This window comes from Neomonachus schauinslandi, chromosome 15 (assembly GCF_002201575.2).
Source record: "Neomonachus schauinslandi chromosome 15, ASM220157v2, whole genome shotgun sequence".
Lineage (NCBI taxonomy): Eukaryota > Metazoa > Chordata > Mammalia > Carnivora > Phocidae > Neomonachus > Neomonachus schauinslandi.
In genome coordinates, this window is record NC_058417.1 from 58786580 (window position 1) to 58799740 (window position 13161).

The following is a 13161-nucleotide window of genomic DNA, read 5'->3' on the forward strand; positions in this document are numbered from 1 at the left end:
CTGCCCCCTCTCTCCAGGGCCTGCTAGTGGCTGTTCTCTACTGTTTCCTCAATAAGGAGGTAGGTGGGGAGGTCCGGTCCAGGCGTGCAGCTGGGCTCCCTGGCCTCACCCATGCGGGGGGGTGAGCCCTTCATGTCCCTCTGCATTTACTGGCTGCGGGCGCCATGATGATGGGTGCTGCCCGCCCCCCCCCCCCCGCCCCGACGGCCAACCTTAGCCGGGTCCTCAGGGAGCACACGGTGAAGGGAGAGCCGGGGCGCCGAAGCCCCCGGTGTTCCATGCTGGAGCCCGCCTCGCTCTACACCCAGGGCGCCTGGGAGTCCCTGGAGCCTGGGAGGCTGGGGACCCCGGGACTGGCCCAACCCACCCGCCCCCGCCCCAGGTGCAGTCGGAGCTGCGACGGTGCTGGCATCGCTGGCGCGCGGGGGCCTCACTGCGGGAGCGACGCCCCGTCAGCGGCCCCCCCGGCGAGAAGCCGCTCCTGTGCGGGGGCGGCGGCAGCAACGGGGCCGCCCGGGGCCCCTCCGCACACCCCAACCTGGTCGGCAGCCTCCCCGCGTTGGCCGAGAACCCCTTCTAAGGCCCGGGGAGCCCCGGGAGCCCCGGTTGGGGCTGGACAACCCAGAACCCGATGCCCGACGGCGGCTGGAGGGGCGCCACGGGGGCTTCCCCGGCCACCCGTCCACACGGCGCGGTGGTCTGGGGACGGCGGCTCCGTGCTGCGCCGCCGTTTAAGGACACGTGTATTCTCAACAATAAAGAGTTTGAGCAGAGTGCCTGCCTCGCACACCCCGGAGAGCTGAGCCGAAGGAGAGGCGCGGGCTGGGCCCAGCGCTGCTCCCTCTGGGAGCCCCCCTTTTACAGATGGATCGGGGCCACAGCCCCGCAGAGGGTCGGACGGCATGCGCCGCGCCTGGCGGTGCGCCTCCCGCCGCCGCTGGAGCAGTTTCCGGCCCCCCTCCCACGCTGCTTTAAGTGCGGGTCCACACACCCTGCGCCAGAGTGGGTGGGCCCCCGCTGGCTCTGGCCCCCCCCGCGGCACAGGCACGCGAACGGGGTGGGTGGCGGCTGAGGGAAGCCACCAGCCCCTGGAGAGTACGGCGACCTCTCTGCCTCGGGCCCCGTCAGGGCATCGCCGGCCGACCCCGAACTGGAGACCTCTTCCTGCCCTCTACCCGATCTGGCTCTAGCCACGGCTTGCCGACCGCGGAGCAGATAAAATGGGGAGACGCCAACCCCCAAACTGAAATGACCCGAGCGACGGCAGCAGTTTTCCCAAGACCTCTGCGTGGTCCTCACGCGACCAGTTAGCAGAGCGGCCCGACCCATGACACCCCACTCCAGCGTGTGGCAGGACAGCGGAGTGCAGCGGTGGGCACCCTGCGTGGCGGGCAGCGAGGGCTGGTGCCCACCAGGAAAGAGTAGAGGGTCCCCTATAGGAAGAGCCGGGCAGTGCACTGGGGTGGGGAACCCAACTGTTTGGGGACGCACCGTGACGCCCACGCTGCCCTCTTGGGGAGAGCGCGTCTGATGCACAGGCCGGAGCCAGGTGCAGGAGCAGGGGCCGTGCTCACTCTGGAGTGCCCCGGGACCGCGCTGTGACGCCTGTTGGGGGGGGGGTGTGTGTCGGGGAGGAGGACACCATCGGAGGAGGAAGGAGCCAGAACGGAGAGCACAAGCTCCAGCGGCCTGCCAGGTGTCCCTGCTTCAAGGAGCTGGTGGGAGGTGACCACGGAGCTCTGGGGTGTGGGGTGCCCACAGCCTCCACAGGCCACGTGTGCTGGAACTGCTCAAGCAGAGCCAGGCTAATTGGAGAAAATGAGAGGACAGAAGGCCTCTCAGGAAAGGTAAATAAAATTACTCACCCACCAGGCACCGGGGCCCTCCTGAGGCAGCCTTCACCCTGCGAGGCCCACACCCACTGCAGGCCCGGATGTGGCAGGGAGGGAAGGGAGAGAGGTGGGCAGGGAGAAGGGGGCGGCTAGTTACGGGGGACGGAGCTCTCTTGCGGCCCAGGCGGGTGTCCAGTGTTACTGTGATGGACAGTCTGCAGAGCAGGGAGGCCTTACCAGCCATGCAGGGGGAAGACTGAGGCCCCTGACCTTGAGGCTTCAAGCTACCTCTTCTCCCAGGCCCTCCTGAGCCCCTGCCCACAGGGCAAGCCCTGCCAGCCCTTGAGGCCTGGAAGCCTATGTGGGCACAAGTTAGTACAGGGAAAGCAGTTCTCCTTCACGCTAGCTGAGCTCAGTGTTGGTGACTGCCTTGGGGGGGTGCGCCACTCACCTAGTGGCCTCCTGACAGCCCCACCTATCCTGACTCCCTCTGCCCTTCTCCTTCACCCCTGTCCCTGTCACCAAGGGAACTGCAGCAGACCGGCAGAACTGAGGGTGGAGGCAGAGGCCTGGCAAGGGCTGGACTTGCCCAGCCAATAAACATTGACTCTGACCAGGCAGCCCTGCAGGTGGGGAGGAGAGGGGATGGGTGGGGGAAACCAATTTCTCACAGCCCAGCACCCACACAACATCTCTGTCCAGGAAAATGAACACTCCAGGCCCTCTGCCTCTTCCCCATCTCCACTGCCGTCCTTGACCTCAGGCCCTTCCCCAGAATATACGAGTACTGCCTTGCATGTGTGCACATGCATGCGTGTGTACGTACGTGCTACTAAAATGAGTGTGAAGAATAAGAAAGAGGTGGAGGTCAGGGAGTGGACCAGCCTTGGTGGTCTTCAACCTGGACTACAATAAACAGGGATCAAACCTAGGAGAGTTGAGAGGTCATACCCAGGATGGCCGCTGTGTGCCAGGCAGAGTGCATCACTGGGGGGAGGGGACCTCAAGCAGGGCAGAAAGTTACAGGAGAGACACCCTTCAAGGGGACCAAATGACTAAACACACTGAGGGAAAATTTAGATGACCTGGTGGAGAGTTCAAGACTTAATTAGTATTAATACATAGAAAACTAAGCAAATGAAAAAACGCTATTAGGAACTTCGAGGAAAACAAAGTTGGGCAGAAAAAAACAATCAATTCACCACATGGTTCAGCTCTAAATACAAATATAGACATCATAATGTAAATACTCAACACTGACATAACCAAAGTCATGAGAGAAAAGAACTGTCTAGGGAGGATGGTGGATGGGAGGTGGCAGTGGGGAAGAGAATGAAATAGAAAAATCAAGAAGGAACAGTGTGTGTATGCTACTAAGAAAGAGAAATACAGTTGAAAGTGGTTGTCTGTAGGTGAGGCCAGGAGAAGACCACCAAGGCTGGTCCACTCCCTGACCTCCACCTCTTCCTGGACACTTTGGCAGCCCTCAGCCCCAGGTCCTCCTCCCCCCACCCCCCTGCTTGCTTTTTCTCTGACCTCACTTTCCACTGCTCAGCCCCTTTTTTTCCTGCTACCTCCTCCCCTCCTTGACTGCAGTGCTCAGGGATCAGGCCACCCTCCTCCCTTACTGGTATGTGAAAACTATCAATATCTTAGATGATTTCCCAGTCTTATCTCCAGTCCCTGTGGCCCTCCCAAATCCACGCTTTAGACCCATCTTCCCATGCAACCCCTCCAATTCCACATATCCACATAGAGCTCCTTACATGCCCCCCACTGAGCTTCCTAGAGTTCACTGAGGTAGCCCCATAGGTCTGCTTCTACCCTGCATCTGCCTATAGCCTGTTCCCAAACTAGGAGCCAGAGCAATCATTTTACATCCCATCCAGCCTCCGTATCTCACTTCAGCTTACAGAAATGCAGGGGACAGAGGAGCCTGCTAACAGAAGGAAGTGACCAGCCAAATCCAGAATGCAGGAAACTCCATCTTGAAGCAGCCAAGGGGTCTCCAATATATAAATGGGGGGAAGGCAGGTAAGACTTAAGGGACAGGTCAGGCAGACAGATGCAGCGGATACACCCTGCCTTCCCATTCTGAGTCCATAACCCACCTAGAATATAATTAGATGTTAATGGGAACATGGGCTGGGAATTAAATGTTTGGGGATTACTATTCATGCTCAATACACATAAACATGCTCAGAGTGCATGGTCAGTATTTACTAAATCAAAATTTTGATAAAACTAAAAGCCTAAAATTTGAATAAGGCCAGTCTCTGAAAGGAGGTAAAGGTAGGGTAATAAAACTTGCCCCATGGAGTTGTCAACGTTGAATGAACTAGTGATGTGCACATGTGCAGAGTACAATGTGATGGAGCAATGAATGCATCCCTGTTCCACCAAGATGCTCACTGCCCTCATTGTACCAGAGGTAAGGGATCTCCAGCCACTTGTGGGCAGCCACACAGCCCTGGGGAAGATCCCCAGGACCTCGGATGGGGAGAAAGCAGCACAGCTGGGACTGGGCTCAGACCAGAGGGCCCATGCCCATCTGAGAGCTGGGCCAGACCAACCAGAAGGACATCCCCATTAGCTAGCATCCCCCCAACCCCATTTCTGCCCCCTCCCCCTGGTCCCCAAGACCCCCTTTATGACCGCTCAGAGTCCTCACCCGTTAGGCAAAATCTCCAAATGGGACACATGGACCCCAAGATAGGGAAGGGATGGCTCCACGCCCAGCCAGCATGCCTCCATCCACCCCCACCCCCACCTATTTCCTGCCCCCAGAGCCTCCACCTCCAGTGCCCCCATCTGAGCTCCACCCTCCCTCCTAGCATGTGGCCTCTTCACCACATTCCCACCTCCGAGGTGGTCTTGGCAGAAAGACCACTAGCTGAGGGCCTCCATTTCACACAAAAGCTAAGTTGGCAGGGACACGGAGTGAAAAGCCCTTGAGGAATCTCCTGTGGTCCACACACAGTGGTGGTCAGGTGAACAGGTCCCCGGCTACCATCGCTAGTGCAGGAGGCCAGGGAGGGTAGCTGGGGGCATTCAAACGCCTCGGCCAAACACGCCACAGGTCCCCGGGGAGCAAACAAGGCCACGTGTTAGAGACTTGGCTCAGGGCCTTGCACCACCAGCACCCACTGGCAGCAAGCCAAGGCAGCTGCTTATTACATGACCTGTCCTTCCCATGCCCTGTCCCTGGGGAGCCCCCCCCCCCGAAGAAGATGCCTCCTGGAGTCACCTGTAGGCCCCAGAATACTCTTCCAGGAAAGGATGTTCCCAAAATAAATTCCAGTTTGGCGTCTCTGGGCCTGGCCTACCAGGGCTTTCCAGGTTTGAAGGTCAAATGCACTAGGGTCCCTCTCAGGCCCCAGCGGCCACCCCTTCATCTGAATGGCGGAGATGCCACTCCCCCCTGGGCCCAGTGTGTAGGTCCAGGGCTGCAGAGGGAGGCTACTGCCTCCAGGGTCCGCACCCCTAAGGCAATGGTCCCCTAAAGAGCACAGAAGAGCCACCTCAGCCTCTCTCCTCCAGAAATCCCCACCTCCACCTCCCACTGCACCGCCCCCCCCCCGAGGCCTGAGCCCCGCTCAAGGAACCCAGGGATCCGACGGAATTTCTGGGTTCAGGGGTCTGACCTTGGATCTTCAGCCCTGCGTAGGCTGCTGGGACAGGGGCCTGACAGACCAAGGGGCCGATCCAACGCCACCTGCCTTTATTCACTAGTCCTTGGGCTCCAGTCACAGACACTTGGCTTTTAGAGGACACAGGAAGAAAAGGGGACCCTGGTGACCATCCCAGCACATGGTACAGGGCCAGGGTCGACCTCATGCCCCTGCCCGAGGGGACTGCTGTGGCCACAGGGCCGCAGACAGCAAGGGGCTAGGCCTGGTTGCCCAAGACCCTTTGTGAGGGAGTGCTCGGTGGCATCCCAGGCCGGGAGAGCTAGTGCCATCCCGAAGCTGATGCAGGGAAGGAAGGGGCCAGGCTGGACAGCGGGGTGAAAAATTAGACGCTCCCCAAGGTGTCCAGCCCAGAAAAGCAGCAGGGCTTGGTGGGGGATACACAACAGGTATGGGAGGGGCCGCCCGCCTCCTGCCTCCTGGCCACCTCACGGACAAGCCCAGTCCCACCAGCCTGGGAGACAGCAGAGGCCCCCTTGTCTCCCTCCTGACCTTGGAAGTGGCGGGGGGGCAGTCAGGGTGTGGGGGCAATGGAAGGTGGTGGGAAGTGGAGAGGAGTCCGTCAAGGCCCTGGGGTGAGGGCAGGCAGAGCAGGCGCTCCAGAGATGCAACTCCGGGGGGGAGCAGGGGCTGGTAGGGCCCAAACCCCCCTACCCCCAGTGACAGGGCAGCTTGAGACCCCCTGAAAAGAAAGGAGGGAGCTCGGGGAGGAAGGGCAGGCATTGGCCATCAATCATGCCCCTCCTGGTCCTGGGGTTTACAGCCCCTCCCCCCCAGGACCGAACCCGCAGGAGACCAACATCAGGCGGCGCCTGGGTCTCCCAGAGGCCAGGGGAGGGACACCGCACGCTTCAGGACTTCTTGGCGTCCGGCGTGTTCCGGCGCTTCAGATCACTCAGGTCGATGGGCTTGAAGGCTGTCAGGGGACAGAGCGCTCAGTGGTGGCATGGATGGAGAGGCAAGATCTGGGCCCCCCATCCCGCACCTGCCCCTGGAAGCCCTGGGACCTGGTCCACTCTGCCGCACTGCCTTCCAGCCCTCCCCCCAACACAGCCCCCCGGCCAGCCCCTCCCTCCTAGGCCATCTCCTCTACTCACTCTTCAGACTGGGGTTAGGGACCTTCTCTACGTACTCCTCCACCAGGCCCCGCTCGCTGCCTGACATCTGGCTCCGCAGATCTCGCTCCACGCCCTGCCAGGCTGCGAAAAACAAGGGGGTGGCGTCAGAGCCCCCAGCATGGCTGGGTAGTCAGGCAGAATCCAAGTGATCAGTGCCCTCATCCCTCCCCAGCCCTCAGAGCATCCTGGTAGCCCCTCCCCCGGCCCCCAGCACCCTCCTTCACGGCTTTCAGCCCCACCTGGCCTGCTCTTGACCTGAGCTTGTCTTCAGAGCACCCCATCTCTGCTCTCTGCCCCCTACTTGGCTCTTAGCAGGCCTGTCATTGTCTGCACCATGACTAGGGCTGCACTCACAGAGACACGTGGGACCCATCAGCTCTCGATCCTCCGCTCAGGCGCCCCCCCCTTTCCCACCTCCGGGCACACGTGTCACTCACGGACACGGGTGCACGCGTGCTCACACACCCCGGCCACACCACTTCTCGACACGCCTGGGTCCTCCCGGAGCGCACCACCGTCCCGTCTTCCACAGCGGTTCCCCCCCAGGAGTCAACCTGACCCGCTCCGATACTTCCTCCCCTCGGAGCTGCCTGCCCCCCATGACCAGAACTGGGCCTCCTCACCAGACACGGCCCCTAAAGGCGGGGGGAGAGCCTACACCCTGGAACGGCAGGAGGGGGGCTCCAGGGAGTTTCTCGGAGCCCCAGTCCTGGCTGGGGGTGCCCCACATACCTTCGTAAATGAAGCGCACATTCTCCTCATGGGCCGGGGTGAAGATCTCACTGCTGCTGGGGGGAGAGCGAGGGCTACTGTTCCTCTTGCCGTTGTAGACGACTCTGGAGACAGGAGAACTGGGGGGGGGGGGCAACATGTAAGGAAGGGATGGGGACAGAGCGGGGCCCACCCCCTGCCCCCCGGGGGAGGCCACTCCACTGCCTAAGACCCACCTGGTCATTGCGGGAGTGTCTGGTCCTTGCGCTCCACTGGCGGGTCCCCTCGGCCTCTAAAATGGAAGCCCAGACCCTGGGAGTGGGACAGAGTCACCCTCTCCATGGGGGCTTCAGAGTGGGAAGTGCGTGGGGCCCACCTTCTCCCTCAAGCTGACGCCAAACTGCTGTGGGCTCATTGCCTACTGGGGATCCCCTCGGGGGTGAGGCCCAGCCACAATCCAGGCAGATTCAACCAGATGGAGGTTGGGGGCCAGCAACCTGCCCCTGAACTCAGAGCACCTTCATTCCAGGCAGCCCCCAGCCCCTGGACCACCGCCACCCAGGGAGCCCCTTCCCCCCCAGTCAGGTGGCTTGGGATGGCACCAGCAGCAGTGCCCAGATTCCCTTTCCAGGGTCATGGCACACCTCTCAGGGAAGTCTGGGTCTGCAGGGGAGAGCTGCAGCGCCCCAGTGACCCCTGACTCTGCCCTCCCTGCCTGCAGGGCCTGGCGTGCTGTCTCCGCTGAGCCTGGTTCCCATCTGTAAAACAGGGACGGGCTTCGTGGTGAGGAGCCCAAAAGAGCATGAGGCCCAGGGGGTGCAGGGAACCTGCCCAGCTTTCTGGTCCCGGAGGCCAGGGCACAAGCGAGTCAGGGCCCTGGATAGGACCCAACAGGGCAGGAGGCTAGAGGGAAAGTGTGAGCCTACAAGAAGCTCCTGGGTCTGACCCAGGCACCAAGACCCCAGGGTGCTGCCTGTTACAGCCTCTGTCAGCTCAGATTTTATAGCCCTGGGGGCGGGGGGGGGGGGCAGTATTTTTTTTCCTTTTAAGATTTTATTTATTTATTTGTCAGAGAGAGAGCACAAGCAGGGTGGGTGGCAGGCAGAGGGAGAGGGAAAAGCAGGCTCCCCACTAAGCAGGGAGCCTGATGCGGGGCTCGATCCCAGGACTCTGGGATCATGACCTGACCCGAAGGCAGACGCATAAAAACGGAGCCACCCAGGCGTCCTGGGGGTTGGTATTTTTAGGCTCAGTCTCAAACTAGCTAGGGAACGCTGTCCCCTCTCTCTGGCTGACAAAAGAGCACAGAGTAAGGAAGCCGCCTACACAGGGCCAGTCCCAGGCCTGGCCCCAGAACAGATGACCCCAGGTACCGGGGGCAGTGGGAGGGAGGTCTTGAGCACAAGAGCCTCTGCCCCCCCCCCCTCCTGGAGCCCAGAGCATGGAGATGCAGCCCTTCCCAGAGGGCCAGAAGGGTGGGCTGCTGTGGGTCCTTGCTCTCTGGTTTATTCAGTCATGTCATCAAGGATCCAGCCTTTGAACACCTGCACAGATAAACACAAGCCCAGGGAGCAAGACAAGAAGCACAAAAGAGCATAAAACCAGCTTCCTGGAGGACATACAGCAGCCCATGTCCCACCCCACCCCACGCTGCAGAAGCCCAGCCCCTCACAAAGGGACTTCTCCTTCCTTGGACTCAGGGGTCTCACTGCCCATGGTCCTCTTTCCCAGACATCAGCCCCCCGAACACTCAAGCAGAGGGAAAGCCCTCTCTGGCCTAAGGACACCCTGGGACACTCAAGGGGCTGTCAGCAGTGGGACAACGTAGAAAGCTCCAGTTATGTGACACATGACAGGATGGAGGGACCAGGAGGACCGGCCAGCCCTTGCCGGCCCTCAGCCAGGCCTGCCTCTCCTCCTGCCCAGGTGCTCTTAGTCCTCCTGCAGTTTGTCCTCCTCAATCCAGAGGCCCCTGCTGCAGGGCACCTGCCCTCCCCACCTCACCTGCCCTGCTGTGGGCCTCTCCCCGCAGGGCAGCCTCTGGGGATCACCTGGCCTTTGTGGGCATGTGGCCTCATCTTAGGGTCCCCTACTCATCCTCTCCAGCTAACTCAGGTGTTCACCCCTTCTCGGCTCCCGTCACCCTACCTGCACACACATGGACACCTCACCTGCTCCTCTCTGTCTCTGCAGACCCAAGGCCTAACCTGGGCTGGCTCCAGAGTAGCCAGCCTGCAGGAGCTGTGCCTGTGACCTGAGCCCCGGGCCCACAGAGCACTCGGTCCCCACACTGAGGACCCAGCCCCGCTGCCCATTGGGCTTCCTGCCTAAACCAGCAGCATGATGAAGTCCCTGTCCCAGGCCTGTACATTTATCAACAAAGGCCCTCCCGTATGGACATCCTACTTCAGTTCAGGTTTCTGGTGCCCTGGACAAACTGGACAGGGAAGCGCCTTCACATCACACATTCAGCAGCTTTTCACAGGCTGGAGGCTTGAAGAACAAATAAAATGACATTTTAAAAAAGAGCCACCTTCTGCCTCCTTTCCCAGCAGCAGATCATAGCCCACCAGGCTGACTGCTATAGCCTGTGTCCCACCAACCTGTCTTCCCAGACCGGAGAAACCCCTGCGCCCTCCCAGCCCTCCCTCCAGCTCAGCCTGCCTTCCCTGGGCCTTTATCGCCAACATCTTGTACTGGCCCCACCGCCCCCAGACCCCACCACCTGGCAGGACTCAGCGGCAGCAGGAAGCTTCTCCTGGAGAAGAAGCCTCCTGAGAGGCCAGAGGCCTGCTGCTCGACAGAAGGGACAGTGACCTGCCATTCACTCACTCTCCTCACCTCCTATGGTGATTGGGCCTCCAATCCTGCTGCCAAAAAAAGTTTCCATTAAAAAAAGCAATCAATATGCACCCCCTGACAGTGACAGCCATCCCAGTCCTGGGTATGTGCCCGAGACAAGGGCCATGCAGCCGCTGGGAGGGGCACGGGAGCGGCCAGAGAAGCACCCAAAGAAAGAGCCACTAAAGAAAGGGGTGTATGTCGAGCCCGCTCCTGCCACCGAAGACGACTCAGCTGGGAGCCGGAACCACAGCAAGCACAGGCAAATCACAGCACTGAGGCTGAGCAAAAGGAACTGACCCAAAAGGACAGAAGATGGAAGCCTGGGGACACGAGCCCACTGGGAGCAACCCCCAGCAGAGGGCCAACCACAGAGGCTCCAACGGGAGAAATCTAAGGGGCCAGCTGGAGTACAACCTGGACCTAAGCGACCACTGGACCAGCATGACAATATCTCCACTGACCTCGGCAGGAAGGGTCTCAGTGGAGTAAGGCGAGGAAGTGGGCAGTCAGCCAAGGTCTGCGTGTCCGTGAGGAGCAGCTATGAAGGGAGGCATGAGGCCGGGCTGACCACGGGGCATGTCTGCTGAAGCAGAGGGACATCTGAGCGTGTTTACCGCTGGGGGAAAGTGCTGAGCAGGGCCACGAAAAAGGCAGGTGTGGAGGGGCCAGGTGACCAGAGTGCTGGGGAGAGTAGCATGGGCCTGGAGGAGTGCCAAGGACACCTAGCAAGACAGGCCGAGCCATGGAGGACCACGGAGCCCCAGTCCAGCAGGATGGGGACCTGGTGCACAGATGAGGGGCAGGGGCAGCAGCCTAGCGGAGGGCAGGCCGGAGGCCCCAGTCAGAGAGTACTTGGCCTTCACCGCTTCCTAAACCACCTCCCTCCTTCCCCTCATTTGCTTTCCCTCTTCTGCTCACAAGGACTAGAGGCACAATTATTCCCCCAGCTCTGGGGCACCTGGATGGCTCAGTCGTTAAGTGTCTGCCTTCGGCTCAGGTCATGGTCCCGGGGTCCTGGGATCGAGCCCCGCATCGGGCTCCCTGCTCAGAGAGAAGCCTGCTTCTCCCTCTCCCACTCCCCCTGCTTGTGTTCCCTCTCTCACTGTCTTTCTCTCTGTCAAATAAATAAATAAATAAAATCGTAAAAAAAAAAAAAAGTAATAGGATCACATCTGGCAATTACCAGCACGTTGATGTTTGCAGCATCCTTCCAGTCTTGGTGACCATGATGTGAAGGGCAGCTCAGTCACTGGTGTCTCAGATCTAATGACGCAACGATGGTCTCCCCTCAGCCCATGATCCCACCATCGGCAAGCCCAGGGCCATCCTTCCCAGAACCTCCGGTGTGCTCTCCAGCTACCTCTTCCCATTTCCAGCCACCCCCTGTCCGACCACCATCCCCCCAACAACAGCAGAGCCTCCTGCACCATTCCCCCTACCCCAGTCCTGACACCCCTCCCCAAGTAATTCCCCCGCTCTGCACACCCTGGACCCTCTAATGCAATCAAGCCCTCAGCCTGGCCCAATCTATTCCTTCAGATGTGTCTGACTGCTGGGCTACACAGAACCACCTGTGCCAGCTGCCGTCACCACAGAGAACCACTCGCTGCCCCCGCGCTGTGCACTCTGCAGGGCTTGACCCTTGTCCACGGCTATCGAGCTCACGGCAGCTGGTGGCTACGTGCTAGGCACACGGCAGGGTCCAGAACCATTCTGTGGCTGGAGGTCATTGATCCTTGCTCTGCTGCCCCCAGGGAAATCCCTTCCCTCTCTGGGCCTCAGAGTACTCATCTAAGCCAAAGCTGCCCCCAAGGATGTTCACTGGGCACTTCTGGGAGAAGCACGGTCTAGGACAGTGCTGGGCACCCCAAATGCAGAGGCAGCCCATTCACAGGGAGGTGGAGGCCCAGGAATGTCCAGGACATGTGAAAAGGCAGCAGTGCCACCAGCCACAGCAAGCAGTCGCCATCCAGCAAAGGAGGGTCTGAACCCCCAGGGACTCCCAGGATCTGGGCCTCCAGGGCCACAGCAGGCAGGGCCAGGCCCAGACAGCTCAGCTGACCTGAGCACCCCAGAGCCCGCCGATGCCCTTCCTGGCACCCCTTGGCAGGTCCCTGGACAGCCCTGACATCAATGCGGTTCTGCTCAGAGACAAGGAGGGAGTCTCTTGAGATGGATAAGGTTTGTACCTTGCTCTTGCACGGGAACCGAGGACCTTCCAAGACCTCCTGGGAGGAGGCAGGGCATGGGAGGACCCGAAGCCCAGCCGTCAGTCCCCCAGTCTCAGACTCTTTCCCAACACACAGCCATATGCCTAAGAACAGGAGAGGAAAGGACACTCTGTTGTTCAGAAAAGTGACAATGAGTATTCTGGAGTTAGAATCAGTGATGCAAATGGTGGTCGTTCTGTGTTCCTTTGGAATTTCCGATACTCGTGTTTTCTTAGATTCCACTTTCCCATGATACTGTGTGTCTCTGCGGTACTCAACAGTTTCAGCCATTAAGACTTCTAGAAAATAATCTACTATCCAAGCAGGTACCAGAATACTGCTGTACTGGATACCCAACAGGGGCGTTCCCCTGAAGACCCCCGGGGCAAAACCTCTAAGTGCCGCACCCTCGCCCTCCTTCCTGCAGCTCCCATCCCAAGCAACAGCCCTGAGTGCACACACCCACCACCACCTGGCCCAGAAACCTCACCATCCCCTCAGCTCACCCCAAATCAAGCTTATGTCCTGCCGGACATGGCTCCTGTCCTTTTCCTCCCCACCCCCACTCCTCTCTAAAAGCTCTCTACCCAGAACTCACTCGCTGTTCCCCACTGCCCACTCAGGGGCCCTTGCTCAAGGTGTCCCCTCCGCCCAATAAGATCTTACTCATCCTTGAGATTCAACTAAAAGACCGCCTTTTCTTGAAAGCCTACCTGGGGCTGGCCCGAGGACAGGATGTGTACACCTCCATACCCCC

General features: G+C 60.0%; 2 protein-coding genes across 15 annotated transcripts in view; one reads left to right on the forward strand and one right to left on the reverse strand.

Annotated features, from left to right (window-relative positions):
* GCGR (glucagon receptor) overlaps positions 1–580 on the forward strand; it is a 3639-nt gene extending 3059 nt beyond the window's left edge. Inside the window, exons 12-13 of the mRNA XM_044921406.1 lie at positions 18–59; positions 383–580. Of these exons, the coding sequence (XP_044777341.1) occupies positions 18–59; positions 383–580 (240 nt within the window). The remainder of the gene's footprint in view (positions 1–17; positions 60–382) is intronic.
* A 4956-nt stretch (positions 581–5536) lies between these two features.
* Positions 5537–12548, reverse strand: MCRIP1 (MAPK regulated corepressor interacting protein 1). Of its 14 annotated transcripts, none has more exons than XM_021680773.2 (10): positions 12384–12471; positions 11378–11457; positions 10656–10732; positions 10192–10220; positions 9757–9843; positions 7995–8108; positions 7587–7642; positions 7372–7490; positions 6619–6720; positions 5537–6437 (listed from the first exon to the last, which is right to left on the reverse strand). In XM_021680773.2, the coding sequence occupies exons 7-10, from the start codon at positions 7592–7594 to the stop codon at positions 6373–6375; spliced, it is 294 nt and encodes a 97-aa protein (XP_021536448.1). In that variant the 5' UTR covers positions 7595–7642; positions 7995–8108; positions 9757–9843; positions 10192–10220; positions 10656–10732; positions 11378–11457; positions 12384–12471; the 3' UTR covers positions 5537–6372. The 14 variants fall into 14 exon arrangements, with proteins under 14 accessions (XP_021536448.1, XP_021536446.1, XP_021536447.1 ...); XM_021680771.2 differs by having other exon boundaries at positions 10192–10217; positions 10656–10774; XM_021680772.2 differs by having other exon boundaries at positions 9757–9836; positions 10656–10774.
* Positions 12549–13161: the final 613 nt, after the last annotated feature.